Below are 13,729 nucleotides of genomic sequence, written 5' to 3'. Positions count from 1 at the left end.
CCGATTCCTTCAGTCGTGTCCGATTCCTTTAGTCGTGTCCGATTCCGATTCCTTCAGTCATGTCCGATTCCTTCAGTCGTGTCCGATTCCTTCAGTCGTGTCCGATTCCTTCAGTCGTGTCCGATTCCTTCAGTCATGTCCGATTCCTTCAGTCATGTCCGATTCCTTCAGTCGTGTCCGATTCCTTTAGTCGTGTCCGATTCCTTCAGTCATGTCCGATTCCTTCAGTCATGTCCGATTCCTTCAGTCATGTCCGATTCCTCGTTACAGAAAAAAAAAAACAAGCATCCTAACAGGCGGCTGTTCATTAGCTGAGAAGGTTCAGCAGGGGTAAGGGATTTGACTTCGGACAAAGTGCCAGAGTTCAGCATGTATTAAAACCTTTATTTTGAAGTGATTTTGTTAAAAATTATTTACACTTTTTAGCCAAGAACAAAGAAAAATACAGTGAGCAAAAATGACAGTCAGATAGATGAACAGAGAGAGGGGGGGAGAGGGGGAGAGAGAGAGAGGGGAGAGAGACAGGGAGAGAGGAGAGAGAGAGGGGAGAGAGAGAGAGGGGGGGGAGAGAGAGAGGGGGGAGAGAGAGAGAGAGAGAGAGAGAGAGAGACAGGGAGAGAGGGGAGAGGGGGAGAGAGAGAGAGAGAGAGGGGAGAGAGACAGGGAGAGAGGGGCGAGAGAGAGGGAGAGAGGGGCGAGAGAGAGGGAGAGAGGGGAGAGAGAGAGGGAGAGAGGGGAGAGAGAGAGAGGGGAGAGAGAGGGGGGGGAGAGAGAGAGAGAGAGAGAGAGAGAGAGAGAGAGAGAGAGAGAGAGAGAGAGAGAGAGAGAGAGAGAGAGAGAGAGTGATTTGCATGCACATCAGATCATCATACATGGAGGCTGCAGCATCTCCTCGTGTCTGGTCGTGGTCATGGTTCGTTACCACTGATCGCTGAACTCCACCCTGCAAGACAACAAACAGCAGCTTCACCAGTGCATCCTCATCCTGTCCCACTGCACCTCCACGCACAGACACACAACAGATGGTCATCTCAAACATCACGGCACGGGTCAACGGAAGCTACACAAAACAGTAAGATTCTGAATTCCTCCTGGGAGGACAAATACAGTCACAGCAACACAGAAGCAGCAACCAACTGCGCTGTGTGCTGCAAGGGCACTGCTGCTCAGGGCCCCGTTCAGACCCGTTCATCCTGCTCTGCTTACCGAGGTCCGCGGTCTTGATCCGGCTCAGCTCGGAAGAGCAGCCAGGCCAGAGCCTCTTCCGGAGTGGACCTCTTCCCATACCTGCATCATGTGACACATCAAGTACATGACACACAGTACATGTACATGTAACAACAGAGGACATCAGTATACACAGTACACATACAGTACATGTAACAACAGTGGACATCAGTATACACAGTACACATACAGTACATGTAACAACAGTGGACATCAGTATACAGAGTACACATACAGTACATGTAACAACAGTGGACATCAGTATACAGAGTACACATACAGTACATGTAACAACAGTGGACATCAGTATACAGAGTACACATACAGTACATGTAACAACAGTGGACATCATCAGTGACTGGTGTCATGTTGCTGACGACCTCCTCACTTCCACCGTCGACGTGTCAGTCTGATCGTGTGATGCTCCCTGTGACACTTTAACGCTTCCTCCCGTCTTTCCTTTCTTTCTGTCTTTCCTTCCTTCTTGTTCTTTCTTTCTTTCTGTCTTTCCTTGTTCTTTCTCTTTGCCTTGCTTTCCTTCTTGTTATTTCTTTCTCTTTCTTCTTGCTCTTCCTTTCTCTCTTTCCTTCTTGTTATTTCTTTCTGTCTTCCCTTCTTGTTCTTTCTTTGTCTTCCCTTCTTGTTCTTTCTTTCTGTCTTCCCTTCTTGTTCTTTCTGTCTGTCATCCCTTCTTGTTCCTTCTTTCTGTCTCTTCCCTTCTTGTTCTTTCTTTGTCTTCCCTTCTTGTTCTTTCTTTCTGTCTTCCCTTCTTGTTCTTCTTTCTGTCTCTTCCCTTCTTGTTCCTTCTTTCTGTCTCTTCCCTTCTTGTTCTTTCTGTCTCTTCCCTCCTTTCTACTCTTTCTGTCTCTTCCCTTCTTGTTCTTTCTGTCTGTCTTCCCTTCTTGTTTTTTCTTTCTCTTTCTCTCTTCCCTTCTTGCTCCTCTTTCTGTCTGTCTTCCCTTTTTGTTCTTCTTTCTGTCTCTTCCCTTCTTGTCCTTTCTTTCTCTTTTCCCTTCTTGTTCTTCTTTCTGTCTCTTCCCTTCTTGTTCTTTCTTTCTGTCTCTTCCCTTCTTGTTCTTCTTTCTGTCTCTTCCCTTCTTGTTCTTTCTTTCTGTCTTCCCTTCTTGTTCTTTCTTTCTGTCTTCTCTTCTTGTTCTTCTTTCTGTCTCTTCCCTTCTTGTTCTTTCTGTCTGTCTTCCCTTCTTGTTTCTTTCTTTCTCTTTCTCTCTTCCCTTCTTGTTCTTCTTTCTGTCTCTTCCCTTCTTGTTCTTTCTTTCTCTCTTCCCTTCTTCTTCTTTCTGTCTCTTCCCTTCTTGTTCTTTCTTTCTGTCTTCCCTTCCTGTTCCTCTTTCTGTCTCCTTCCTTCTTGTTCTTTCTTTCTGTCTCTTCCCTTCTTGTTTCTTCTTTCTGTCTCTTTCCTTCTTGTTCTTTCTGTCTCTTTCCTTCTTGTTCTTTCTTTCTGTATTCCCTTCTTGTTCTTCTTTCTGTCTCTTTCTTTCTTTCTCTTCCCTTCTTGTTCTTCTTTCTGTCTCTTTCCTTCTTGTTCTTTCTGTCTGTCTTCCCTTCTTGTTTCTTTCTTTCTCTTTCTGTCTTTCCTTCTTGTTCTTTCTTTCTCTTTCTCTCTTCCCTTCTTGTTCTTCTTTCTGTCTCTTTCCTTCTTGTTCTTCTTTCTGTCTCTTTCCTTCTTGTTCTTCTCTCTGTCTCTTCCCTTCTTGTTCTTTCTTTCTGTCGTCCCTTCTTGTTCTTTCTTTCTGTCTTCCCTTCTTGTTCTTTCTTTCTGTCTCTTCCCTTCTCGTTCTTTCTGTCTGTCTTCCCTTCTTGTTTCTTTCTTTCTGTCGTCCCTTCTTGTTCTTTCTTTCTGTCTTCCCTTCTTGTTCTTTCTTTCTTTCTGTCTCTTCCCTTCTCGTTCTTTCTGTCTGTCTTCCCTTCTTGTTTCTTTCTCTTTCTCTCTTCCCTTCTTGTTCTTCTTTCTGTCTCTTCCCTTCTTGTTCTTTCTTTCCCTTCTTGTTCTTTCTTTCTGTCTCTTCCCTTCTTGTTCTTTCTTTCTGTCTCTTCCCTTCTTGTTCTTTCTGTCTGTCTTCCCTTCTTGTTTCTTTCTTTCTCTTTCTCTCTTCCCTTGTTTCTTTCTTTCTCTTTCTCTCTTCCCTTCTTGTTCTTCTTTCTGTCTCTTCCCTTCTTGTTCTTTCTTTCTCTCTTCCCTTCTTGTTCTTCCTTGTCTCTTCCCTTCTTGTTCTTCTTTGTCTCTTCCCTTCTTGTTCTTCTTTCTGTCTCTTTCCTTCTTGTTCTTCTTTCTGTCTCTTCCCTTCTTGTTCTTTCTTTCTGTCTCTTCCCTTCTTGTTCTTCTTTCTGTCTCTTCCCTTCATGTTCTTTCTTTCTGTCTTCCCTTCTTGTTCTTCTTTTTGTCTCTTTCCTTCTTGTTCTTCTTTCTGTCTCTTTCCTTCTTGTTCTTTCTTTCTGTCTTCCCTTCTTGTTCTTTCTTTCTGTCTTCCCTTCTTGTTCTTCTTTCTGTCTCTTCCCTTCTTGTTCTTTCTGTCTGTCTTCCCTTCTTGTTTCTTTCTTTCTCTTTCGCTCTTCCCTTCTTGTTCTTCTTTCTGTCTCTTCCCTTCTTGTTCTTTCTTTCTCTCTTCCCTTCTTCTTCTTTCTGTCTCTTCCCTTCTTGTTCTTTCTTTCTGTCTTCCCTTCTTGTTTCTTTGTTTCTGTCTCTTCCCTTCTTGTTCTTCTTTCTGTCTCTTTCCTTCTTGTTCTTTCTGTCGCTTTCCTTCTTGTTCTTTCTTTCTGTATTCCCTTCTTGTTCTTCTTTCTGTCTCTTTCTTTCTTTCTCTTCCCTTCTTGTTCTTCTTTGTCTCTTTCCTTCTTGTTCTTTCTGTCTGTCTTCCCTTCTTGTTTCTTTCTCTTTCTGTCTTTCCTTCTTGTTCTTTCTTTCTCTTTCTCTCTTCCCTTCTTGTTCTTCTTTCTGTCTCTTTCCTTCTTGTTCTTCTTTCTGTCTCTTTCCTTCTTGTTCTTCTCTCTGTCTCTTCCCTTCTTGTTCTTTCTTTCTGTCGTCCCTTCTTGTTCTTTCTTTCTGTCTTCCCTTCTTGTTCTTTCTTTCTGTCTCTTCCCTTCTCGTTCTTTCTGTCTGTCTTCCCTTCTTGTTTCTTTCTTTCTGTCGTCCCTTGTTCTTTCTTTCTGTCTTCCCTTCTTGTTCTTTCTTTCTGTCTCTTCCCTTCTTGTTTCTTTCTCTTTCTCTCTTCCCTTCTTGTTCTTCTTTCTGTCTCTTCCCTTCTTGTTCTTTCTTTCTGTCTTCCCTTCTTGTTCTTTCTTTCTGTCTCTTCCCTTCTTGTTCTTTCTTTCTGTCTCTTCCCTTCTTGTTCTTTCTGTCTGTCTTCCCTTCTTGTTTCTTTCTTTCTCTTTCTCTCTTCCCTTCTTGTTTCTTTCTTTCTCTTTCTCTCTTCCCTTCTTTTTCTTCTTTCTGTCTCTTCCCTTCTTGTTCTTTCTTTCTCTCTTCCCTTCTTGTTCTTCTTTGTCTCTTCCCTTCTTGTTCTTCTTTGTCTCTTCCCTTCTTGTTCTTCTTTCTGTCTCTTTCCTTCTTGGTCTTCTTTCTGTCTCTTCCCTTCTTGTTCTTTCTTTCTGTCTCTTCCCTTCTTGTTCTTCTTTCTGTCTCTTCCCTTCATGTTCTTTCTTTCTGTCTTCCCTTCTTGTTCTTCTTTTTGTCTCTTTCCTTCTTGTTCTTCTTTCTGTCTCTTTCCTTCTTGTTCTTTCTTTCTGTCTTCCCTTCTTGTTCTTCTTTCTGTCTCTTTCCTTCTTGTTCTTTCCTTCTGTCTTCCCTTCTTGTTTCTTTGTTTCTGTCTCTTCCCTTCTTGTTCTTCTTTCTGTCTCTTTCCTTCTTGTTCTTCTTTCTGTCTCTTTCCTTCTTGTTCTTTCTGTCTTTCTTCCCTTCTTGTTCTTCTTTCTGTCTCTTTCCTTCTTGTTCTTTCTTTCTCTCTCTTTCCTTCTTGTTCTTTCTGTCTGTCTTCCCTTCTTGTTCTTCTTTCTGTCTCTTCCCTTCTTGTTCTTTCTTTATGTCTTCCCTTCTTGTTCTTTCTTTCTGTCTTCCCTTCTTGTTCTTCTTTCTGTCTCTTCCCTTCTTTTTCTTTCTGTCTGTCTTCCCTTCTTGTTTCTTTCTTTCTCTTTCTCTCTTCCCTTCTTGTTCTTCTTTCTGTCTCTTCCCTTCTTGTTCTTTCTTTCTCTCTTCCCTTCTTGTTCTTTCTTTCTGTCTTCCCTTCTTGTTCTTTCTTTGTCTCTTCCCTTCTCATTCTTTCTGTCTGTCTTCTCTTCTTGTTTCTTTCTTTCTCTCTTCCCTTCTTGTTCCTCTTTCTGTCTCTTCCCTTCTTGTTCTTTCTTTCTGTCTTCCCTTCTTGTTCTTCTTTCTGTCTCTTTCCTTCTTGTTCTTCTTTCTGTCTCTTTCCTTCTTGTTCTTTCTGTCTGTCTTCCCTTCTTGTTCTTCTTTCTGTCTCTTTCTTTATTGTTCTTTTTCTCTCTTTCCTTCTTGTTCTTTCTGTCTGTCTTCCCTTCTTGTTCTTCTTTCTGTCTCTTTCCTTCTTGTTCTTTCTGTCTGTCTTCCCTTCTTGTTTCTTTCTTTCTCTTTGTCTTTCCTTCTTGTTCTTTCTTTCTCTTTCTCTCTTCCCTTCTTGTTCTTCTTTCTGTCTCTTTCCTTCTTGTTCTTTCTTTCTCTTTCTCTCTTCCCTTCTTGTTCTTCTTTCTGTCTCTTTCCTTCTTGTTCTTCTCTCTGTCTCTTCCCTTCTTGTTCTTTCTTCCCTTCTTGTTCTTTCTTTCTGTCTCTTCCCTTCTTGTCCTTTCTGTCTGTCTTCCCTTCTTGTTTCTTTCTCTTTCTGTCTCTTCCCTTCTTGTTCTTCTTTCTGTCTCTTCCCTTCTTGTTCTTTCTTTCTGTCGTCCTTTCTTGTTCTTCTTTCTGTCTCTTCCCTTCTTGTTCTTTCTTTCTGTCTTCCCTTCTTGTTCTTTCTTTCTGTCTCTTCCCTTCTTGTTCTTTCTTTCTGTCTTCCCTTCTTGTTCTTTCTGTCTGTCTCTTCCCTTCTTGTTCTTCTTTCTGTCTCTTCCCTTCTTGTTCTTTCTGTCTGTCTATTCCCTTCTTGTTCTTTCTGTCTGTCTTCCCTTCTTGTTTCTTTCTTTCTCTTTCTCTCTTCTCTTCTTGTTTCTTTCTTTCTCTCTTCCCTTCTTGATCCTTCTTTCTGTCTCTTCCCTTCTTGTTCTTTCTTTCTGTCTCTTCCCTTCTTGTTCTTTCTGTCTGCCTTCCCTTCTTGTTTCTTTGTTTCTCTTTCTCTCTTCTCTTCTTGTTCTTCTTTCTGTCTCTTCCCTTCTTGTTCTTTCTTTCTCTCTTCCCTTCTTGTTCTTCTTTGTCTCTTCCCTTCTTGTTCTTCTTTGTCTCTTCCCTTCTTGTTCTTCTTTCTGTCTCTTTCCTTCTTGTTCTTCTTTCTTTCTCTTCCCTTCTTGTTCTTCTTTCTGTCTCTTCCCTTCTTGTTCTTCTTTTGTCTCTTTCCTTCTTGTTCTTCTTTCTGTCTCTTTCCTTCTTGTTCTTTCTTTCTGTCTTCCCTTCGTGTTCTTCTTTCTGTCTCTTTCCTTCTTGTTCTTTCCTTCTGTCTTCCCTTCTTGTTTCTTTGTTTCTGTCTCTTCCCTTCTTGTTCTTCTTTCTGTCTCTTTCCTTCTTGTTCTTCTTTCTGTCTCTTTCCTTCTTGTTCTTTCTGTCTGTCTTCCCTTCTTGTTCTTCTTTCTGTCTCTTTATTGTTCTTTCTCTCTCTTTCCTTCTTGTTCTTTCTGTCTGTCTTCCCTTCTTGTTCTTCTTTCTGTCTCTTTCCTTCTTGTTCTTTCTGTCTGTCTTCCCTTCTTGTTTCTTTCTTTCTCTTTGTCTTTCCTTCTTGTTCTTTCTTTCTCTTTCTCTCTTCCCTTCTTGTTCTTCTTTCTGTCTCTTTCCTTCTTGTTCTTTCTTTCTCTTTCTCTCTTCCCTTCTTGTTCTTCTTTCTGTCTCTTTCCTTCTTGTTCTTCTCTCTGTCTCTTCCCTTCTTGTTCTTTCTTCCCTTCTTGTTTCTTTCTCTTTCTGTCTCTTCCCTTCTTGTTCTTCTTTCTGTCTCTTCCCTTCTTGTTCTTTCTTTCTGTCGTCCTTTCTTGTTCTTCTTTCTGTCTCTTCCCTTCTTGTTCTTTCTTTCTGTCTTCCCTTCTTGTTCTTTCTTTCTGTCTCTTCCCTTCTTGTTCTTTCTTTCTGTCTTCCCTTCTTGTTCTTTCTGTCTGTCTCTTCCCTTCTTGTTCTTCTTTCTGTCTCTTCCCTTCTTGTTCTTTCTGTCTGTCTCTTCCCTTCTTGTTCTTTCTGTCTGTCTTCCCTTCTTGTTTCTTTCTTTCTCTTTCTCTCTTCCCTTCTTGTTCTTCTTTCTGTCTTCCCTTCTTGTTCTTCTTTCTGTCTCTTCCCTTCTTGTTCTTTCTGTCTGTCTTCCCTTCTTGTTTCTTTCTTTCTCTTTCTCTCTTCCCTTCTTGTTCTTCTTTCTGTCTCTTCCCTTCTTGTTCTTTCTTTCTCTCTTCCCTTCTTGTTCTTCTTTGTCTCTTCCCTTCTTGTTCTTCTTTGTCTCTTCCCTTCTGGTTCTTCTTTCTGTGTCTTTCCTTCTTGTTCTTCTTTCTGTCTCTTCCCTTCTTGTTCTTTCTTTCTGTCTCTTCCCTTCGTGTTCTTCTTTCTGTCTCTTCCCTTCTTGTTCTTTCTTTCTGTCTTCCCTTCTTGTTCTTCTTTCTGTCTCTTCCCTTCTTGTTCTTTCTGTCTGTCTTCCCTTCTTGTTTCTTTCTTTCTCTTTCTCTCTTCCCTTCTTGTTCTTCTTTCTGTCTCTTCCCTTCTTGTTCTTTCTTTCTCTCTTCCCTTCTTGTTCTTCTTTGTCTCTTCCCTTCTTGTTCTTCTTTGTCTCTTCCCTTCTGGTTCTTCGTTCTGTCTCTTTCCTTCTTGTTCTTCTTTCTGTCTCTTCCCTTCTTGTTCTTTCTTTCTGTCTCTTCCCTTCGTGTTCTTCTTTCTGTCCCTTCCCTTCTTGTTCTTTCTTTCTGTCTTCCCTTCTTGTTCTTCTTTCTGTCTCTTTCCTTCTTTTTCTTCTTTCTGTCTCTTCCCTTCTTGTTCTTCTTTCTGTCTTCCCTTCTTGTTCTTTCTTTCTGTCTTCCCTTCTTGTTCTTCTTTCTGTCTCTTCCCTTCTTGTTCTTTCTTTCTCTCTTCCCTTCTTGTTCTTCTTTCTGTCTCTTTCCTTCTTGTTCTTCTCTCTGTCTTCGCTTCTTGTTCTTTCTTTCTGTCTTCCCTTCTTGTTCTTTCTTTCTGTCTCTTCCCTTCTTGTTCTTTCTGTCTGTCTTCCCTTCTTGTTTCTTTCTCTTTCTCTCTTCCCTTCTTGTTCTTCTTTCTGTCTCTTCCCTTCTTGTTCTTTCTTTCTCTCTTCCCTTCTTGTTCTTCTTACTGCCTCTTCCCTTCTTGTTCTTTCTTTCTGTCTTCCCTTCTTGTTTCTTTCTTTCTCTTTTCCCTTCTTGTTCTCCTTTCTGTCTCTTCCCTTCTTGTTCTTCTTTCTGTCTCTTTCCTTCTTGTTCTTTCTTTCTGTCTTCCCTTCTTGTTCTTCTTTCTGTCTCTTTCCTTCTTGTTCTTTCTTTCTGTCTTCCCTTCTTGTTTCTTTGTTTCTGTCTCTTCCCTTCTTGTTCTTTCTTTCTGTCTTCCCTTCTTGTTCTTCTTTCTGTCTCTTTCCTTCTTGTTCTTTCTGTCTGTCTTCCCTTCTTGTTCTTCTTTCTGTCTCTTTCTTTCTTGTTCTTTCTTTCTCTCTTTCCTTCTTGTTCTTTCTGTCTGTCTTCCCTTCTTGTTCTTCTCTCTGTCTCTTTCCTTCTTTTTCTTTCTGTCTGTCTTCCCTTCTTGTTTCTTTCTTTCTCTTTCTGTCTTTCCTTCTTGTTCTTTCTTTCTCTTTCTCTCTTCCCTTCTTGTTCTTCTTTCTGTCTCTTCCCTTCTTGTTCTTTCTTTCCGTCTTCCCTTCTTGTTCTTCTTTCTGTCTTCTCTTCTTGTTCTTTCTTTCTGTCTCTTCCCTTCTTGTTCTTTCTGTCTGTCTTCCCTTCTTGTTTCTTTCTCTTTCTGTCTCTTCCCTTCTTGTTCTTCTTTCTGTCTCTTCCCTTCTTGTTCTTCTTTCTGTCTCTTTCCTTCTTGTTCTTTCTTTCTGTCTTCCCTTCTTGTTCTTCTTTCTGTCTCTTCCCTTCTTGTTCTTTCTTTCTGTCTTCCCTTCTTGTTTCTTTGTTTCTGTCTCTTCCCTTCTTGTTCTTTCTTTCTGTCTTCCCTTCTTGTTCTTCTTTCTGTCTCTTCCCTTCTTGTTCTTTCTGTCTGTCTTCCCTTCTTGTTCTTCTTTCTGTCTCTTTCTTTCTTGTTCTTTCTTTCTCTCTTTCCTTCTTGTTCTTTCTGTCTGTCTTCCCTTCTTGTTCTTCTTTCTGTCTCTTTCCTTCTTGTTCTTTCTGTCTGTCTTCCCTTCTTTCTTTCTCTTTGTCTTTCCTTCTTGTTCTTTCTCTCTTTCTCTCTTCCCTTCTTGTTCTTCTTTCTGTCCCTTTCCTTCTTGTTCTTTCTTTCTCTTTCTCTCTTCCCTTCTTGTTCTTCTTTCTGTCTCTTTCCTTCTTGTTCTTCTCTCTGTCTCTTCCCTTCTTGTTCTTTCTTTCTGTCTTCACTTCTTGTTCTTTCTTTCTGTCTCTTCCCTTCTTGTTCTTTCTGTCTGTCTTCCCTTCTTGTTTCTTTCTCTTTCTGTCTCTTCCCTTCTTGTTCTTCTTTCTGTCTCTTCCCTTCTTGTTCTTTCTTTCTGTCATCCTTTCTTGTTCTTCTTTCTGTCTCTTCCCTTCTTGTTCTTTCTTTCTGTCTTCCCTTCTTGTTCTTTCTTTCTGTCTCTTCCCTTCTTGTTCTTTCTTTCTGTCTTCCCTTCTTGTTCTTCTTTCTGTCTCTTCCCTTCTTGTTCTTTCTGTCTGTCTTCCCTTCTTGTTTCTTTCTTTCTCTTTCTCTCTTCCCTTCTTGTTCTTCTTTCTGTGTCTTCCCTTCTTGTTCTTTCTTTCTCTCTTCCCTTCTTGTTCTTCTTTGTCTCTTCCCTTCTTGTTCTTCTTTGTCTCTTCCCTTCTGGTTCTTCTTTCTGTCTCTTTCCTTCTTGTTCTTCTTTCTGTCTCTTCCCTTCTTGTTCTTTCTTTCTGTCTCTTCCCTTCGTGTTCTTCTTTCTGTCTCTTCCCTTCTTGTTCTTTCTTTCTGTCTTCCCTTCTTGTTCTTCTTTCTGTCTCTTTCCTTCTTGTTCTTCTTTCTGTCTCTTTCCTTCTTGTTCTTTCTTTCTGTCTTCCCTTCTTGTTGTTCTTTCTGTCTCTTTCCTTCTTGTTCTTTCTTTCTGTCTTCCCTTCTTGTTTCTTTGTTTCTGTCTCTTCCCTTCTTGTTCTTTCTGTCTGTCTTCCCTTCTTGTTCTTCTTTCTGTCTCTTTCCTTGTTGTTATTTCTGTCTGTCTTCCCTTCTTGTTTCGTTGTTTTCTGTCTCTTCCCTTCTTGTTCTTTCGTTCTTTCTCTCGTCAACTCAAGTCAGAATGGGAAGTCAGGGCTTTTTGCGTGCTGCCGACTTTCCATCCGGAAGTTGTTTTGTGTAAGCGCACGTCCAGCCCTTCTCCATGTTCCTACCGCGGGTGGTCCAGAGCACGCAGGTTTCTCCATCAGCTTCATGTGGACTGCACCGCTTCTTTCTTTCACAACTGTCGTGCTGTGATCAGTCTTCCCAGACCTTACACATTTTTTTTTTCTTTTAGGGAGTTGTTCCTTACCTGGTGTGAGGGTCTAAGGACAGGATGTTGTGTAGCTGTAAAGCCCTTGAGGCACATTTGTGTTTTGTGATATTGGACTATACAAATAAAACTGACTTGACTCTTCACAGCCTCCAGCTGACCTCTGAAAGAGTCTTCTTCAGCCGAGTCAACGTGACCGCTGCCTTTCCAAGGTTCTCTTTTAGCCTTCGCTAATTAAGACCAATGGCTGTGCAGAAGACCTGCCGTTGTGAGTGGATGGAGAAGCTCAAGTAGAAGACTGGCAGCTCATTGTGGCACAGTGACAAATCAAGAGTCCACATCTTGTGAGGAGGAAGACCTCACACACGTTTCTCAGGAGGTTTGTGTTGTTCTGAAGAATTCTACTCCATCATGAAGAGCCGTTCATCTGATCTACGTGTGACCCAGTTGAACTCCTGGATGGCTTGTTCACAGCCATTCAGTGCAGCACGACAGGATGTGGCCGACCCTGAAACTCACTCGTCTGCTGGTTCAGGTCTGTCTCAAGTCTTCCAGGAGCCGTTACACACTTGTGTTAAGTCTGAACAGCAGACGAACCACACAGGCTCATATTTCTCATGACATCAATGAAGCATGTCTGCAGGATTCCAGTTGAACTGGTGTGAAGAATCACGTCTGACCTCACCTGACGTGATCTGACCTCACCTGAAGTGGTCTGACCTCACCTGACGTATTCTGACCTCACCTGACGTGATCTGACCTCACCTGACGTGATCTGAACTCACCTGAAGTGATCTGACCTCACCTGACGTGATCTGACCTCACCTGATGTGATCTGACCTCACCTGACGTGATCTGAACTCACCTGAAGTGATCTGACCTCACCTGACGTGATCTGACCTCACCTGACGTGATCTGAACTCACCTGAAGTGATCTGACCTCACCTGACGTGATTTGACCTCACCTGACGTGATCTGACCTCACCTGATGTGATCTGAACTCACCTGAAGTGATCTGACCTCACCTGACGTGATCTGACCTCACCTGACGTGATCTGAACTCACCTGACGTGATCTGACCTCACCTGACGTGATCTGCTCAGCTAAAGAGCAACTTGATTTGAAAAGAGCTTTTATGATTTTTCTTCTTTTTAAATCAGATTCTATTACAATAATACTGATGTGTGCTGTGTTTACCCATTGTTCATCTCAACATGTATGCAGACTGTGTGTTCTCGTGGAGGGTACCTCTGCCTGGTGATCAGGTTGACGTAGTGCCGCAGGGCCGTGTGGTACTTGGCCCACTCCTCCGGCGGGGCGTCACTGCCTGGACTCTCCGGTTTGGGTGGATAGGCGTCGGCCAGACAGAGCAGTAACACAACCACGAGGGCTGCAAACAACACCCACCTCCTCGACAGGCTGGCCATCTGATGAGAAATGAAACAATGCAACAGCTTCTGGATAGTTGGCATGCAGAGTTTTCATTTGTCAAAGTTACACAAATACATGAGTTGGTTTTTATGGGATCGAAAATGGGCGACTGAGTTTGAATGATCCCAATTTATTCCCAAGTTCACAAATACTTTCCTGAAGGTGAATTCAAGATTTTGTTCTCAAGTTATATTTTAACAAATCTGCCCAAAACAACCTCGGTGTGTCTAAAATAGGGGATGTGAATAGTAAAAAGTAGACACTCACTTTCTTTGTTGTCGTCCTGTCGGAGTGATGCTGACTGATGCTCCGCTGCACTGAAAGGCTTTTATAAGAGGCAGCGAGGCCGGCCACTCCTCCCCCCCGTCACTCCACACACCCTTCACATGTCGTCACTTCTGATTTACATGTCGTTGTGGTGGCCAGTGATACAGAGAAATTGCAAAAAAAAAAGTCAATGAGACGAGGATCCTTCAAAATAAGACTTATTGACGTATCAACAAAGTCTGAGTCAGGTCTGCAGAGTGACTGAAGAGCAGACAAAAGCCTCCCTGCCTTTATGCCATCTACAAATCTAGTGCACAGTCCACTGGTGTCAGTCCATGTCTTGCTTTTAATCAGGGACCTTGCTGATCGGGACATGTTGGCGGAGGAGGAGCCTCTCTATCGATGCAAGGATGACGTTAGGGTGTCTTCAGGCATCCCCCTCTGACGGTCTAATGGCTGTCTGGACATGCTGCTGCTACTGCTGCTACTGTTTCCTGCATCATCATGGTGACCCGTACATGATGCCATGTCACTTGTCCTGCTTTTGGGCATAAACAACTTTGTCTTCTACTGACGTTCTGTCCTGCTTATATGGCCTTGTGCTACTTGCCACACTTGTTCATCACTCTAGTCACATGAGATGACAGACACCCACATGTGCCCTTACGTACTACCATATCCTCACATCTCATGTACATGTCATTCACATCTCATGTACATCTCATGTACATGTCATTCACATCTCATGTACATCTCATGTACATGTCATTCACATCTCATGTACATCTCATGTACATGTCATTCACATCTCATGTACATCTCATGTACATGTCAGGTACATGTCATTCACATCTCATCGCATGCCATCTCATCACGTCATTTACATGATGACAAATGAGACAGTACGAGTTCATTTTTCAATCACAAACTAATTAATAACTGATGTCTGTACTTTCCTTCAGCTTCACATTAGGGTTTGAACAAATGTGTGTGTGTGTGTGTGTGTGTGTGCGTGTGTGTGTGTGGTGTGTATGTGTGTGTTTAGAGGTTTCATGTGG

At 42.1% G+C, this 13,729-nt stretch overlaps 1 protein-coding gene across 1 annotated transcript; it reads right to left on the bottom strand.

Moving 5' to 3' along the window:
• Window positions 1–371: 371 nt before the first annotated feature.
• Window positions 372–12,684, bottom strand: LOC130127764 (peptide Y-like). Its single transcript, XM_056297487.1, has 4 exons — window positions 12,672–12,684; window positions 12,222–12,400; window positions 1,207–1,287; window positions 372–943 (listed from the first exon to the last, which is right to left on the bottom strand). The coding sequence occupies exons 2-4, from the start codon at window positions 12,398–12,400 to the stop codon at window positions 919–921; spliced, it is 285 nt and encodes a 94-aa protein (XP_056153462.1). The 5' UTR covers window positions 12,672–12,684; the 3' UTR covers window positions 372–918.
• Window positions 12,685–13,729: the final 1,045 nt, after the last annotated feature.

This window comes from Lampris incognitus, chromosome 17 (genome assembly GCF_029633865.1).
Source record: "Lampris incognitus isolate fLamInc1 chromosome 17, fLamInc1.hap2, whole genome shotgun sequence".
Classification (NCBI taxonomy): Eukaryota; Metazoa; Chordata; class Actinopteri; order Lampriformes; family Lampridae; genus Lampris; species Lampris incognitus.
The sequence above is the reverse complement of the archived record's forward strand: the minus strand, read 5'-3'. Positions and strand labels throughout refer to the sequence as shown.